We start from the raw sequence: 14,183 nt of genomic DNA on the forward strand, positions 1-14,183 counted from the left end.
AGATACAGAGTTTCTAAAACTGATCCAACTATCTTAAGCCCCTTCCTAACGGCCACTTGAGTTACGATCTCATCAACCACTACACCTGTTGTCTCTGGTGATTGTGTAACAGGTCAAGTGAATGGTATATTCTAATCTAACAACAGCAAAACTAAGATGCTTTTGTGTGGTTCATCACATGTGTTGCGTTCTAAAGGTCAGTTTGATATTTAAAACTGTAAAGAGGTCAAAAGATTTCTCAAGGTGTTCTGTATATGTTCTTTATTGAGGAAGCAGAAAACAGTTTTTTGTTTCTGTCTCTGGCTGCTAATTGCTTTGCATACTTGCATCTAAAAAGATCCATTCCCAACCACTTTAAAGTTAAGCTTATATAGGCCTATTTTGAAAAACTTCTGCCAATTACCTCCAATCAGGATCAAAATGAGTTAAACTTGCAGCAAAACCTTTGCAGTGCCAAAGCAAACTCTTTTTTATTTAATCTGCAATTCAGTCAGTTGATTAAACTGTAGCTCCGGTTCTTTTTTTAGAGTTCAGTCACAAATCTGAAAGCCCAGAGAGCTCTTGGCTCTTTTTCACTCAGAAGGGGAATTTATGGCTCCTGGCTGTGTTCCCGTTGCAGAATAGGGGTGTAGAGCCCAGAGAAAAAAAGAAAAAAAGATGGAGGGAGAGAGAGATGACTCTGGCCTCTTTCAGTTTATTGATTTTCGGTTTCACTGCTGCCGTGCTGTAAAGGTGAAAGAATGCGCCATGTTGGTAGGGGGGAATTCCTCTTCCACCCCCCCCAGGAAAGAAAGCTGGCAGACGTCCAGAGATCGTTTTAGAACAAAGCCCGCTTGAAAGGGCTCTGGCTGGACCGCTCAAACCCTGTCGCATCTTTTTTCTTTTTCTTTTTTTTTCTTTTTTTTGTCCTGCTGTCTCCCTCTCAATAGGTCCTGTGTACAAGCCTCATACCCATTCAGGTTTGCCAGAACCCACACCCTCCCCCCCCCCAATCCATGCCCCCCTCCCTGCCCACCCCAGCTTGTTACATAAGGGGTAGAGCCAACCCATATGTGTGTGTGTGTGTGTGTGTGTCTGTGTGTGTGTCTGTGTGTGTGTCTGTGTGTGTGCGCGTGTGTGTGCGCGTGTGTGTGCGCGTGTGTGTGTGCGTGTGGGTGGCTGGCAGCAACAGGCCCTGCCTGTCTGTCCGAGAGGGCACATGTGTCCCGGACACGAGGCCCCGAGCCCAGAGAGTCTGAGTCACCTTCCACCCAAATTCAGTCTTTATGCCTCTCTTCAGGCCCTGGGTCACGCGTTCAGTTGGGACTCGGGCTTGTTGACCGCCAGCGTGCTGTAAGTTCACTCGCTCTCCTTTGATTTCCCCCCACAAAGAACGGTGCCACAGTTTCGCTTTAGTCTGTCATTCCATGAGAAACTTGTGTTAGCTTCTGAGAAGCGTGTGTGTGTGTGTGTGTGTGTGTGGGTGTTTGGGGAGTTTGGATTCGTTCGATCTCATTCTTCATGAGCGTTTTAAAGAAATTCTGTGCAGTTCTCTCGGGGTGGGGGCTGGGGGTTGTGTACGACTCAAAGACGTCCTTCTGAGACCACTGTGCGTTTTTTTGGAGGGTCCTGAGAGAGTTTTGCGCGCGTTTCGCCCCCCTTTACCCACAATGCTCCACGTGAGGCCGTGTGTGCGTCAGAGGTGGCTGGAAAACGAGCAGCACCTGCCGGATGATGTCAGCTCGCTCCGCGGGCTTCAGGTTTATTTGCGGGGGAAGCTTTAAAGAGGCGCGCGGGGGAAGCTTTAAAGAGGCGCGCGGGGTGCCTCTCATTCCAGCGGTCTCATTTTCTGTTACGCACTCTGGCCCTCAGCCCGAGAGCATCACGGAGCTTTTTTTAGCCAGCAGGCAAAGGTGCAGTCTCTCCAGAGAACCCAACTGATTGTTCTCAAGTGGCTGACACTATCTGAACGTCCTCAGGGTTTTTTTTGTTTTGCATTCCGAATGGAAAAAGCATGTCGGAGGGGTCCCGATATTCACAGCCAACTATGAGAGTGGCAAATGTCACTAGGAGTCCCGTGGCGATGCGTCATTTGCCATTGCGTCACCTAGAGAGGAAGGGTTTCCGTCAGCAGGGTGTCTCAGTTAGACACCTGTGATCCGCTCGCATCGATTTGGCTGTCCTCAGACACGGCAGCTCAGGTGATCTAGCTGACAGGTTGACTTCATGAATTTCACAGGATACCTGTGTTAGTCCTCTGCCTCCGAACTGATTGAGGAGGTGGTTGTAAGGTTGGGACGACCTACACTTGCGATTGGGCAAGTTCCGGAGTGGTGGAAACAAAGCCCAGAAACGGTCGGATGGAGAGCAACGGCTGTGCCCTCTACAGTGGTTATTATCAGCTATGGTCAGATTAAGCCTTTGAAGAGTAGGTTCTTCGGAATGTTTTTAAAAAATGTCAGTGTTCTAGAACTCCACTGCTTTCAGTTGCCAGTAGCGATTGTTACATCAGCATTAGAATGTTCAGTTAAGAGCATTCTAATCGCGTTTGTAATCTCACACCGTAAAGGGTTACCTGGAATGCATTGTCGGTAACCGAGCCGAGGGCACTAGGGAATATTGGGCTTGCCGTGTTTGCCAGTCTCAGGGGGGGCGTGGTGTAGAAACGGGGTCCCATTTCACTTTCGCCCTCCAGATCTCCGGAACTACAGGAGCTGAATAAAGGCACAGGCGAGCCCTACAGCCCCTCCGGAGAGAGCAACCACAGCTCGATATCCCGCAGCACTCCCGAAGCCTGCTCCCCCTCCACACCGCCGCCGCCGCCCGCCAAGGAGAGGCCGCCATCAGCCGAGCTGCCCGCGACGAGCGCCACCCAGGCCAGCAGCCAGCGTCACCCCGGCAACAGCATGAGCGTCGCCGACCTGCCCAGCTTCACCCCCTCCCTGTACCCGCCCACCGCCTTCAACTACGAGCGGCCCCGCCACTTCATCCAGTCCCAGCCTCACTTCCAGGCCCCCAGCTACGAGAGCGTGCAGCAGTCCCCGGGCTCCTACCCCAACGGCAGCACCTCCTCGTCCACGCTGAGCTCCCCCACCTCCACCCCCGCGTCCTCTGCCGTGGGCTCCCCCCGGGAAGCCCTGCCCCCGCAGCCCCCCCAGCCCGTCTCCCCGTCCCGGGCCCCCATGCGCTCCAGCGTCACGCTGATCCCCAAATCCACCGCCAATCCCCAACCCCAACCCCCACCCCAACCGAAACCCCAACCCCAACCACAGCACCCCTCCACCGCCGCCTTCCTCTCCTCCATCCTGCCGTGCCAGACCACCCCCCAGCCCAAATCGGCCCCTGCCCCTCCCCCAAAACCCACCTCCCCCACCCGCTCCCCGCATTCCCCCCCTCCCCCCAAGCCGGTCGACACACCTCCTGCCTCCCAGTCCTTGCCCGCCAATAGCTCTCCTCACTCCGCCACCCCCCCCAGCCTGTCCCCGTCCCTCCCCAAGCCCACAGCCACGTTGCAGCAGAGCGTGGCCCCCTCCTCGTTCGTGTCTCTGCCTGCCAGCTACAAAGGCTCTTCCAACAGGTGTGTTCCACCAGCACCAAAATGGCCGCTGCTGCTGTAACCAACGGCAGCACTGTCTGTGTTTTTGTATTTCTTCGTCGTGTTTTCCATTTTTAAAAACTAATAATTGTTTGTACCTGATATCTAATTTGACCAGATTTCTATTCTTTTCTATTATTTTTCTATTCTGTCCCATTCCTTTCCAAGTTACCCAGTGACCAGAGTGATCTCCATCATAGCTAATACCATGTTGTTCTTTTAGCTCTGTATTGTGGTCTTGTGATTTTTTTTGGGGGGGGGGTGGGGTTGCAGTTACTCACCGGCGGCCTCTCTCTGCTCCTCAGCCTCCCCAGGCCCATCCTGAAGAAGACGGCCTCCCGGCCGGTGTCCGTCTCCACCGACGAGGAGATCCAGGGCTCCAAGGACGCCCTCATCCAGGACCTGGAGAAGAAGCTGCGCTGCAAGGAGGCGCGCAGGAGGAACAACAGCCAGGTAACCGTCGCCGGGGCGGAGCCGTGGACAGGACCGCCTCTGCGCAGGCGCGGCACTCTGGGGTCCTGTTGCTAAGCACCCAGCGGAATGCTCAAAGTTTATCCCCTAAGTAAAGAGAGAACTGGATACGCTAATGTCCCAAACCGTTTCGGTCTTACGTTTTAAAAGCATGTGCTTATGGTTTTCACATTTAATTAGTTGCGTTGATGGCGCATAGAGTTTATTATCACCTTCTACCCTTCTTTTCAAAGGCGGTATTTTTTTGTTTAGTTCACTCCCAGATGTGCGTTGCACGTGCTGTAGTTCAAAGCAGTACACAGCAGAAATTTATATTTGAAGAAAAAGCTGTGTGTGTGTGTGTGCACGTGTGTGCATGCGCGTGTCATCATCTCAACGAACGCATGTTTGCTGTTCTACAGTGCGGTATTAACAGGGTTAGTACATTGCATTACATTACATTACAGGCATTTGACAGACGCTCTTATCCAGAGCGACGTACAACAAAGTGTATAACCATAACCAGGAACAAGTGTGCCGAAAACCCTAGAGAGAAGTACCGGTCCAAGTGCAGGGAACATGCATAGTATGTAGCTCCAGGTGAGTGGACGGGACTTGGCCAGCTGCCTTTGGATCGGAGGCTCTGCCCCGTTCCAGCGGGCCGGTCCCCTGGTGGGGCTGTGTGCTGATTAACCGACGGCAGCTGGTGCCTCAGCTAAGGTCTGCTGCCTGGAATCTGAACCTCGTATGGGCGCCCTATAAAAACCCCTGACCTGTGGCTGGTGTCCCGCCCCCCTGAACAGAAGCTGTCCTATGAGGAGCGCATGGCCCGGCGGTTGCTGGGGCCCGACAACGCGGCCTCCGTCTTTGATCTGGAGAATTCCCCGGACTCCCATTCTGAGCAGGTACCTGTCCACGAGTTTTACCTTCCCGAGCCCCATTAACCCCCCTCCTTAACGAACCTGAATGATTTAATTAGCTGTTTAATCAGCTGCACCGCCACTTAAACGATGCGAGGGCAATTATGGAGGTGTTGGCGAAGTCACCGGGGTCTGCGGTGAGCCAAATAAATGGCTGTCAAAAGTTAATCGCGCGCAGCTGTAAAGAAAAAAAAATGCTGGTTATTTTAATCGCGGCAAGCCAAATGTTTTTAAACGAAGCGTTTGTCCAGGAAATGGGCGTTGCTCATTGCTGAAACAAAATGGCAGTTGGCTGACAAATCAAAAAAAAAAAAAAAAAAAGAAAAGAAAAACTGAAAATATATCTCAAAGTGGGAGAAGGGTAGCGCACCCTGGAGCGATGGAGTCGGCTTCCATTTCAGATTTATTTTGGCCCCGAAAGAAAGAAAGAGAGAAATTCCACGGAGGTGAAGAAAAATGTGCTAACGTTCACCTCTGCATTATATTCCTAACGAAGTCTTAACAGTTGCCTGTCGGTAAATTTAACTCCATCCCGAGAGGCATGTCCCATGTGTGCCTGTGTGTGTGCTGGCATTCACACTGGCGTTGGGGTGGGGGGGGGGGGGGGTACAGTGTGTTCTGTTCCTCTACTGTTTGTCACTGGGGCCCACCGCACAATGGGAGAGGGCGCAGAGGGGGAGAGGGGGGAGGGAAAATTTCGGGCTTTGCCCGTCTGTCATTGGCCTCGTGAGATAACGAAACCGCGTCCCTCTTCCGAGAACTGGGCCATAAATAGCCAGCACGAAGCCCCAGTGCCACGGCAGCATTCTGACAATGGGGGGGTGAGGGGCGGTAGCGTGGGATGCCAGGAGGGCCCCACCTCCCTCTGCACACGTGCGGGCCCCTCACGCCACAGGGGGGGTGAAGGCTGGAAACATGTCGTCACGGTGGCCAAGATGGCAGCCGTCTTTGTCCTCCACTGCTGCCCCCACATGCCAAATGTCAGGCAGCGAAAGCGAATGTCCATTTTACAGTCACGCTCTTAAAGACACAAAGTCAAGTTTAGTCTATGAATGCTTATGCTGCGAGATCACAGTGCAGTTTTTCTTTTTTCTTTTTTCCATGTAAAGTGTACCTTTGTTCTTCTTATTCCTCCTAATTTTTTAAATTATCGTTTTCTTTCTGCAGCCAGATTCACCAGAAGGAAGGCACACTGGAGGAATATGGTAAATACTGCTTTGGAAATGGAAACGGCTTTCAGCGAACCTGGGGAAAATGTCACATCTTATCACCTTTCTACCTTATCACCTTGCATTTCAGTTTCTTCTTCAATAGAGTGCCACAGTGATGATGTGTTTTTTAGGCTAGCCCGGAAGTTTGTTCCCTTGGCATGGGTTCCCTTGGCAGATCTCCAATGCTTTTTTTCTCATAGGAATTTTATGTTCCACAGAGAATAAGGTCAACGTGAGCTTAAGAAAGTTTCACAATTTGTTCTACAACATAAATTACAACCATTAATATCTCCCCCGTAAATTTCATAGCCAGTATGTGCTTTAAAAAAGTTGCTAACGAGTCCCTATATTGCCTGAAACGGTTGTCGCACGCAGGCTGTGGTTGGCGGAATGCGACCATTTTTGTAGTTTCATTACATTACAGGCATTTAGCAGATGCTCTTATCCAGAGCGACTTACACAACTTTTTACATAGCACTTTACATTGTATCCATTTATACAGCTGGATATATATACTGAAGCAATTCCGGTTAAGTACCTTACTCAAGGGTACAACGGCAGTGTCCTTACCCGGGAATCGAACCTACGACCTTTCGGTTACAAACCCAGTTCCTTACCCACTGTGTCACACTCCGTCCTACAGTTTCAGTTCAGTTTCAGTATAGCAACCTGAAATTCACAGTGTAGATAGTAATGGGAGTAATTTATGTTGTAGAACAAAAACGTGAAACTCTCCTAAGCTTAAATGTTAAACACAGACCTTATTTTCTCAGAAATCGAAATCCCTATGGGGGTGGGAAAAAAAGCGTTGGAAATCTACCGAGAGAACCCATGGCTCAAAAATGCTAACTCTCTTCCAGGTTTTTGGTCTGCAAACTGTGACACTCGTATATCAGTTTTCATTCATTATTCGCTTAGCAGACACACATATCCATTTCAGCTTATGCATGGATTACATTTTTGTATATTGCCCATTCATGCAGCTGGGTATTTACTGAAGTTATTCAGCTACCTTGCGAAAGGGCAAAGCGGTATTTTGTAGTACTACTTTACTATGTTTGTTGCTAGGGAAAAGGGACAGACATGGTTAAATGGGGGTGACAGCAGCCCGCTAACGCTTTGTGAAAGATCAGGCTCAGTGACTGAAAGGACAGGCTGTTTTGAGTCAGTCAGTCAGTCTGTCCCACAGATACATGTTGGCATTGCGGCATGTATAAATTGGCCTTGGTTGGAGGAGGGCAGGGGATGGTGACTGTCAGTGAGGGGGTGGGGGTGGGGGGGCAGCAGCAGCGGGCGATGTTCGGGGGGGACAGCGTGATCTGGATTTAGTTTCCTGGCGGTAATACGCGCCCGTTTCCAGCGGGTCCCACCGGCTCCACTCCCGCACCGCCAACATGCTGTAATGGGGACAGTTATAGCATCTGAACTGGGCTGACCCAGCACCCTGGGGGTGATGTCTTTCGCCCCTTCCCCTGGATCACCTCCTCGGGTCAGCTGGGACTACAGTGTGGCACGGCGGCGGTCGCTGCCTCCACGCCCACGCCCCCGGGGCGAAAAGGCTGGCGCCGGGGCGAAAAGGTTGCCGTGCCCTTTAGCGACATGCCTTGCTTGAGCATCATCGGTTAATCGGTGAAAAGCCAGCTGCGTACGAGGGTTATATAACGTGTCCTGCAGAACACGTAAGCCTGTGAGTAACGGACACTGCCCTGATCAAGCACGTCTGCCAGGCCAATAAGGCAGAGTACTGTGTAACTGGACTGGAACGGTGCCTCGCCGTGTTTGAACAGGTCATAAAAAGACTGAGACTGAGAAGATAATGGCCTACGCTTCACTGCAACTTGCCGTTTCTGAGACATCTGTAGGTTCCGGTTGAAGCGCAGAGGTAGAAAAATCCAGGTTCAGAAAGTAAGAGGCCTCCCCAGTGTTTCGGTCGAATCAACTCAGTTTGCTAATTAGCATAGGATAGTCAAATCAAATAGTTCTTCCCTCCTTCTGCCCATAAGGAGAACTAGTTGATGAAATCAGCTGGGCTGAGTTCATGGGTGGAAGAAACACACGGCAGGACTTTTACTTTCTGACCCCTGGGCTTTCCACCTCCTCTACCAAAACGATATAGAATGGCTCTATCTGTTTTGACCAGCCCCCGTAAGATTCAGATGCGAGGCTTTTGGGTGGCGGACAGCGTGAAAACACCCCCTTCGTTTGCCCCTTTCCCTCTCTCTCGCTCAGGAGCGCACAGCATTCTGGGACTGATGGCAACGAGGGCTCGGCGATCCAGGAGAAGTGCTATGCCCCTCGTTTCCTGCAGGTGCCCCAGGACCTCACGGTGGAGGAGGGACGCTTCTGCAGGATTGACTTCAAGGTGTGCGGATTTTACACGAGTATTTACACCATAGCATCGGTTCGACCCGTCAGAGAAACGGAACGTGCGCTACGCATTTCGCCCAGATATTTGTCATTGGAGACACCGGCGGAACAAAACGTGCAGCCAGACGTGTTAGGACACCGCCAACCTTCGGGTTTGTTTTAGGTTTGGCGAATTCATAATTGTTCTGAACATCATTGTGCAGCGCTAAAGCAAGAAGACTGCATAAATTAAATTGGAGTAGTTTTTAAAAAAATATATTATTAAAAAGCTTGGGTGCCATAAATGCCACAAACTCTGTTGCACTTAAACACTGCTGAACTGGGACCAAATCATGTGGATGTGTACTACATATACAGTATGTCTGCATAAGCAGGCCACATGGGCCCACTCCACACACAAGAACATGCACATTATCGATAAAAGAATAGGTCACTCCTGTTGGTTCTGCACACCCCAAAGGTCTCTCTCAGAAATAATGGTACAGTGGAGATGCATTTTTGTTCTTTAGTAGTACATCCTAAAAGTACAATGATGTTATGTTTGGGTACTAATAAGTATTGTTCACAAGAAAAGAAGGTGCACAATTGCTGGCTCGGGGTAAAATTTTATGTGGCTATAGGATACCACCCCAGTGACAAGCGTTTGTATCTGTATAGGCACTTTTACACACCTTTTTTGTGAGTGTCTATGGCAGGCTGTTCCACACCTGTACCCCTCACACATTCGCGCTCTGTCTCCGCAGGTGGGGGGGCTGCCCATCCCGGACGTGTCCTGGTACCTGAACGGCCAGGCCATCCGGCCCAACGAGTACCACAAGATGCTGGTGTGCGAGAAGGGCATGCACTCCTTCATCATCGAGGTGGTGACGGTGGACCACGCCGGCGTCTACGAGTGCGTGGCCAAGAACCGCGCCGGCGAGAGCCGCTTCTCCCTGCGCTTGGACGTCATTGGTGAGGGCTCCACGCGGCCTTTTAAAAAAAAAAAATTAATGCGCAAGCACCACTTTTGATTTTTCGCTCTTCTTACTCGCAGCAAACTTACAGTAGGATTTGTACACCTGCACAGTGCTAAGCTACACATACTGTAATAATTCTGCACATTTTTCATTGGCTCCAGAGATGCTGCACATAACACTGTGTAAACAACTCAGTTGCAGCAGTAATTACAGTAAGGGACAGGGGACATTCTTAAAGCCAGTTAACCCTTTGAAGAGTTGGTTTTTTTTAAATGTTTTTTTTTTTTTACATTCCAATTCAGTGTTCTAGAACCACTAGTGGTTGTTACATCAGCATTAGAATCTTCAGTTAAGCCAATCGCATATTTGTAATCTCACACCTTATATTGGTGGTAACCAACTCTGTTCCTAAAGATCTACCATCCTGTAAGTTTTCACTTCAACCCTGAGAAAGCATACCTCATTAACAGCTACCAATCTGCACTGAGCTGCTAATTAGTAGTCAGGTGTGCAAAATTAGGGTTGAAATGAAAACCTACACGATGGTTGGTTACTACAGGATCTCCAGGAACAGGGTTGGTTACTACAGGATCTCCAGGAACAGGGTTGGTTACTACTGGATCTCCAGGAACAGGGTTGGCTACTACTGCCTTAAAGGTTTGAAAGTGCAAATACAAAAAAAGGTTCCACTGGCCATCGGTACAGTGAGGGGTCACGATCGCTGTGAACGCTCAGCATATTCCAGTATTAACTCCAACTGTGGCCCCCTCCTCCCCCAGCCCAGGAAATGCTGCGCCCCCCCACCTTCGTGCAGAAGATGCAGAACTCGCGAGCCCTGGAGGGGGACACCGTGAGGCTGGAGTGCAAGGTGGTGGCCTCCCCTCCACCCCAGCTCTACTGGAAGAAGGACAAGGAGATGTTTCAGATCAACCCCAACAGGATGAGGTGTGTGAAGGCCATGCACTCTTAGCAATCCATATGTGTGCAATTTAATTAAAGGTGTGCGTTTGCCCCGTGCTGAACTACTGTAGTCCTCTGGCAGCAGAAACGGGTTCAGCTGGGTTCAGCTCATTTGGACACCCTCTGTAGTCCTCTGTAATCAGGGTGCATGGGAGGTCTTGTCTAAGGCTGTTGCTTTAGTCACACTTGCCTTGATTAACAAAGCAAATGTACACTTCACAACACTTTCGTAAAGATCCTGTGTGGCGTACGCAGGAATTGGGGATCTGATATTATTGTGGTGCACATTAGCATTGACACCTGTGCTTTCCGCTTTCCCCAGACATAATAAGCATTGTTCTATTGACAAGTTGGCTGCATTTAAATTTTTCAATACACGGAGGAGAATGCCTGGCAGGGCCCATAAATCCAACACAGATAAAATCTAGAAAATATTCAGGAAGGCGCCCAACGGCATATTGGTTTACCATCAACTCCCCGACGATTCTGCAGCTTGACGTGGAAGCATCATCTTTCCTCTTAAGTATAAAGGAATGCTATTAATGTCAGGCTTATGAATTCATAAGGAGTCCAAGCCGTGTATAGGTGGGAGTTTAAATTACATTGTTGATGAAGTGTTCCGGAGCTGGGGCCTGGCTCCAGTAGTGGCGCCAGTGTTCTGATCGTGGGTTTACCGGATAAATTTGTGAGTGGGTCGCGGACCAGGGTGGCAGTGGTTGTGGGAATTGCAATCGCGGACCACGGGGTGGGGGGCAGATTTCATTCATGGACCAGAGATGGGGGGGGGGGGGAGGATTGGTGGAACCTCCAATTGTATTTATCTTTAGTTGTATAGCATGTTTGTGTTTTTTGGGTGTACCAATAAAAAAAAAAAAACTGGGAGTGCCTAGGGTCACCCAGTGTACAGTGTGCCGCAGCCGGTACCTGGTCGTAACGCGGGCAACGGCTCTCTCTCCCAGCATGTACCAGGACAGCGCGGGACGGCTGTGCCTCCTGATCAACAGGGTGGAGAAGAGCGACGCCGGCTGGTACACTCTGTCCGCCATCAACGAGGCCGGCATGTCCAGCTGCAACGCCCGGCTGGATGTGGGAAGTAAGCGGACGCCGAGGGAATGCTTATTAACCGTTTCAAGATTTGGAATGCTTTTTCCCCCCCAAAATTCTATATGTCAGTGTTCTTAGAACTCCATTGCTTTCAGTTACCATGGTGATTGCTACATCAGCGTTGGAATTTTCAGTTAAGAACATTCTAATCACGTATTTGTGCTCTCAGACCTTAATGGGTTAATGCATAAACATATTACATTTATATAATGCTTTTCACACTGAATCACCCACCTGGGCTTTGGCCTGCACAGATTAACACACTGCAGCTAGGCCAAGGAAGAGGGAGTCTTTTAAAATCACTGATGCACTCTGTCATACCCAGAGCAGGCTAAACCAATGCAGACTTCAGTATGTATTCAGATGTTTTCTTAAGTGCAACAATTTTACCTAATTTTTGAAGAGCCAAAGAAAAAAAAGCCATTATTTAAATGTTGCGATGTTTCGTACTGATGCTCGGCTTGCTCGTATAGTTTTAATGTGATTTCCTGCTGACCTCCGTACCGGTCTGGCAAAGAGAGGGGATCATTTATCTGTTTGTCAAAAAACACTGTGCTTCCTGAACTACCTTTGATTTGACCAGTGTGCGTTTGCCCATGACGCAGTGACATGTTTGCCTGACTGGCTGTAAATTTCGCTTGACAACTGGCTAGCACAAATTGAACTAACTGTGTCGTTTCACTTAAATCTTTGCGAAGCAGGCAAATATTGTTCTCTGGTCATTTTTGTGTGAAAAGTGTAAAAAAGGAATTTGACTGTCCCTTTGTTCAGACTGCTACTGTTCTATGGCTCAAGGTGTATCAGTAGCTCGTGTAACAGTCCAAAGGACCATTAACCACAGTGAAAGGGGGAAAAAAATGCTGAGTTGTTCTGAGACACTATCAATGCCTATTATATTTCATCCTTGCTCACACAGCACACCATCTGTCATGTGTAACAAAAGGAGGGAATTTAATTTTCTTTGTTCTGTTTACCTTTCGCTCAAGCCAAACCCCCAGAAAAATTTTTCCACTGCGTACATCTGTGTAAACTCTCTGCTTTATCGCAGCGTTTCTTCCTGTGCAGTAGAGTTACTGTCCACGGTTTATTTGTATTTATCGTAGCGGATGTGACCGAGGCTCGCAACAGCACAGCAAAATTTAGACTTGCGCTCTGCTCAGACGAAAGATTGTCTTTCAAGCCCACCCCCACCCCCCCGGCCCCCGACCCCCCCTCAGACCTGTAACCTGTAACTGGATCCGGGGCTTAATCCAGCTACAGCAATGTTGGCTGAGGAACAGGGACGCCGCACACGCTAGCTTCTCTTACGCTAACCGCTGTCCCAAAGAGCAGCTTGCGTTGTTGAGCTGAATCTGGAGATCTGTCTTCGGACAGTTTGCGTCTCCTAGTGCGGGGACCATTGAAATGTTAGCTGTGTTATAAATCGATGGAGAATCTGTGCTGAAACCTGCCTGGGGTGTAGAACATGCTTCCGTTTATTACAAGCTTTCTAAATTTCTTGCAAAAAGGAAATACCTCTGTTTTCAAATACATCATTTCTGATGCAGCTTGTTTGAGTATATTAAATCTAATGTATACATACGTTCCTTTTGAATGATGTTTAGGCAGTCCTTATTTCCTGTTAACACGTTGGATCTAAATATGCTTTTGTTAAAGGGCATAGCTTTGTGGTTATATGCTCCTATGATGACATTACACATTAAGTTGTTTCAGAGGGGTAAAAGTACCCAGAGCAGTCTGTGGAAAGGCTCAGGATCTGTACTGCATTTCATCCTGAAACTGCTTTTCTCCTTTCCCCAGCTCGCTTGAACAAGGTTGCCCCTACTGGCAAGCACGTGAAAGTGCGCCCGGCACTCACCAGCCTCTCGGTGCTGAGCCCAGACAGCGCCCAAGAGAAGACTGCCCCCCTGTACGAGAGCGAGGAGCTATAGACATCCGGCCCCCCCCACCCTTACCCCCCCCTGACCTGACCCCCCACCCCACCCCACCCCACCGTTTGTGTGCTACCCTTCACACCCGTCCCAGAGTCAGCTCTCCATCCAGCTGTCCCTCTGTTCCTGTCCGAGAGGAGGAGGGGCGGGGGGTGTAAAAAAAAAAAAAGAAGTTTTTGGAACCGGCGGATCACCAACACTGCCCAAACTCCCGGGACACCTCCCCACACCCGCATTTCTCAAATGCACTTTAGCCTGAGGCTGTCCGTCACCCGCCTGCCCCGCCCCCGAGGGAAGCTCCGCCCCCTCTCCGCATGTCTGTGCTGAGAAGGCCTTCGATCGACGAGTCGGAACGCCGTAACTGTGGTTTTGCTGACGTAGCGGTTAGAGGATGATTTGTGCATCTGTTAGATTTTTTTTTTTTTTTTTTTTGAAAAGTTGTCACCGTCTATGACATGTTTTTAAAAACACAGAACTGCCTCTAGTGAAAATGTATGTCCAATGAGCTTTCTTTCTATAAAAAAAGTTAATAAAAGGATTCTAATATATGAACTATTTATTGGGATGCTGGAACTGAAAGATTTGACCATCTTGGGAAATGATAGCAGGTTCCCCCCCCCCACCCCACCCCAGTTTAGGGAACTAAAAAAAACCCAATGATTTTGAGTGACAGTTGAACTACATTGGTTTGTGTAAATAAAAAAATGGAT

General features: G+C 49.4%; 1 protein-coding gene across 1 annotated transcript in view; it reads left to right on the top strand.

Annotated features, from left to right (window-relative positions):
* Positions 1 to 13,622, top strand: part of myot (myotilin) — a 28,520-nt gene extending 14,898 nt beyond the window's left edge. Inside the window, exons 9-17 of the mRNA XM_035411873.1 lie at positions 2,675 to 3,556; positions 3,880 to 4,027; positions 4,828 to 4,929; positions 6,112 to 6,149; positions 8,385 to 8,517; positions 9,266 to 9,473; positions 10,258 to 10,423; positions 11,398 to 11,531; positions 13,343 to 13,622. Of these exons, the coding sequence (XP_035267764.1) occupies positions 2,675 to 3,556; positions 3,880 to 4,027; positions 4,828 to 4,929; positions 6,112 to 6,149; positions 8,385 to 8,517; positions 9,266 to 9,473; positions 10,258 to 10,423; positions 11,398 to 11,531; positions 13,343 to 13,473 (1,942 nt within the window). The 3' untranslated portion in view covers positions 13,474 to 13,622. The remainder of the gene's footprint in view (positions 1 to 2,674; positions 3,557 to 3,879; positions 4,028 to 4,827; positions 4,930 to 6,111; positions 6,150 to 8,384; positions 8,518 to 9,265; positions 9,474 to 10,257; positions 10,424 to 11,397; positions 11,532 to 13,342) is intronic.
* The last annotated feature ends 561 nt before the right edge of the window (positions 13,623 to 14,183 follow it).

The sequence above is a fragment of the Anguilla anguilla genome, chromosome 3, assembly GCF_013347855.1.
Source record: "Anguilla anguilla isolate fAngAng1 chromosome 3, fAngAng1.pri, whole genome shotgun sequence".
Lineage (NCBI taxonomy): Eukaryota > Metazoa > Chordata > Actinopteri > Anguilliformes > Anguillidae > Anguilla > Anguilla anguilla.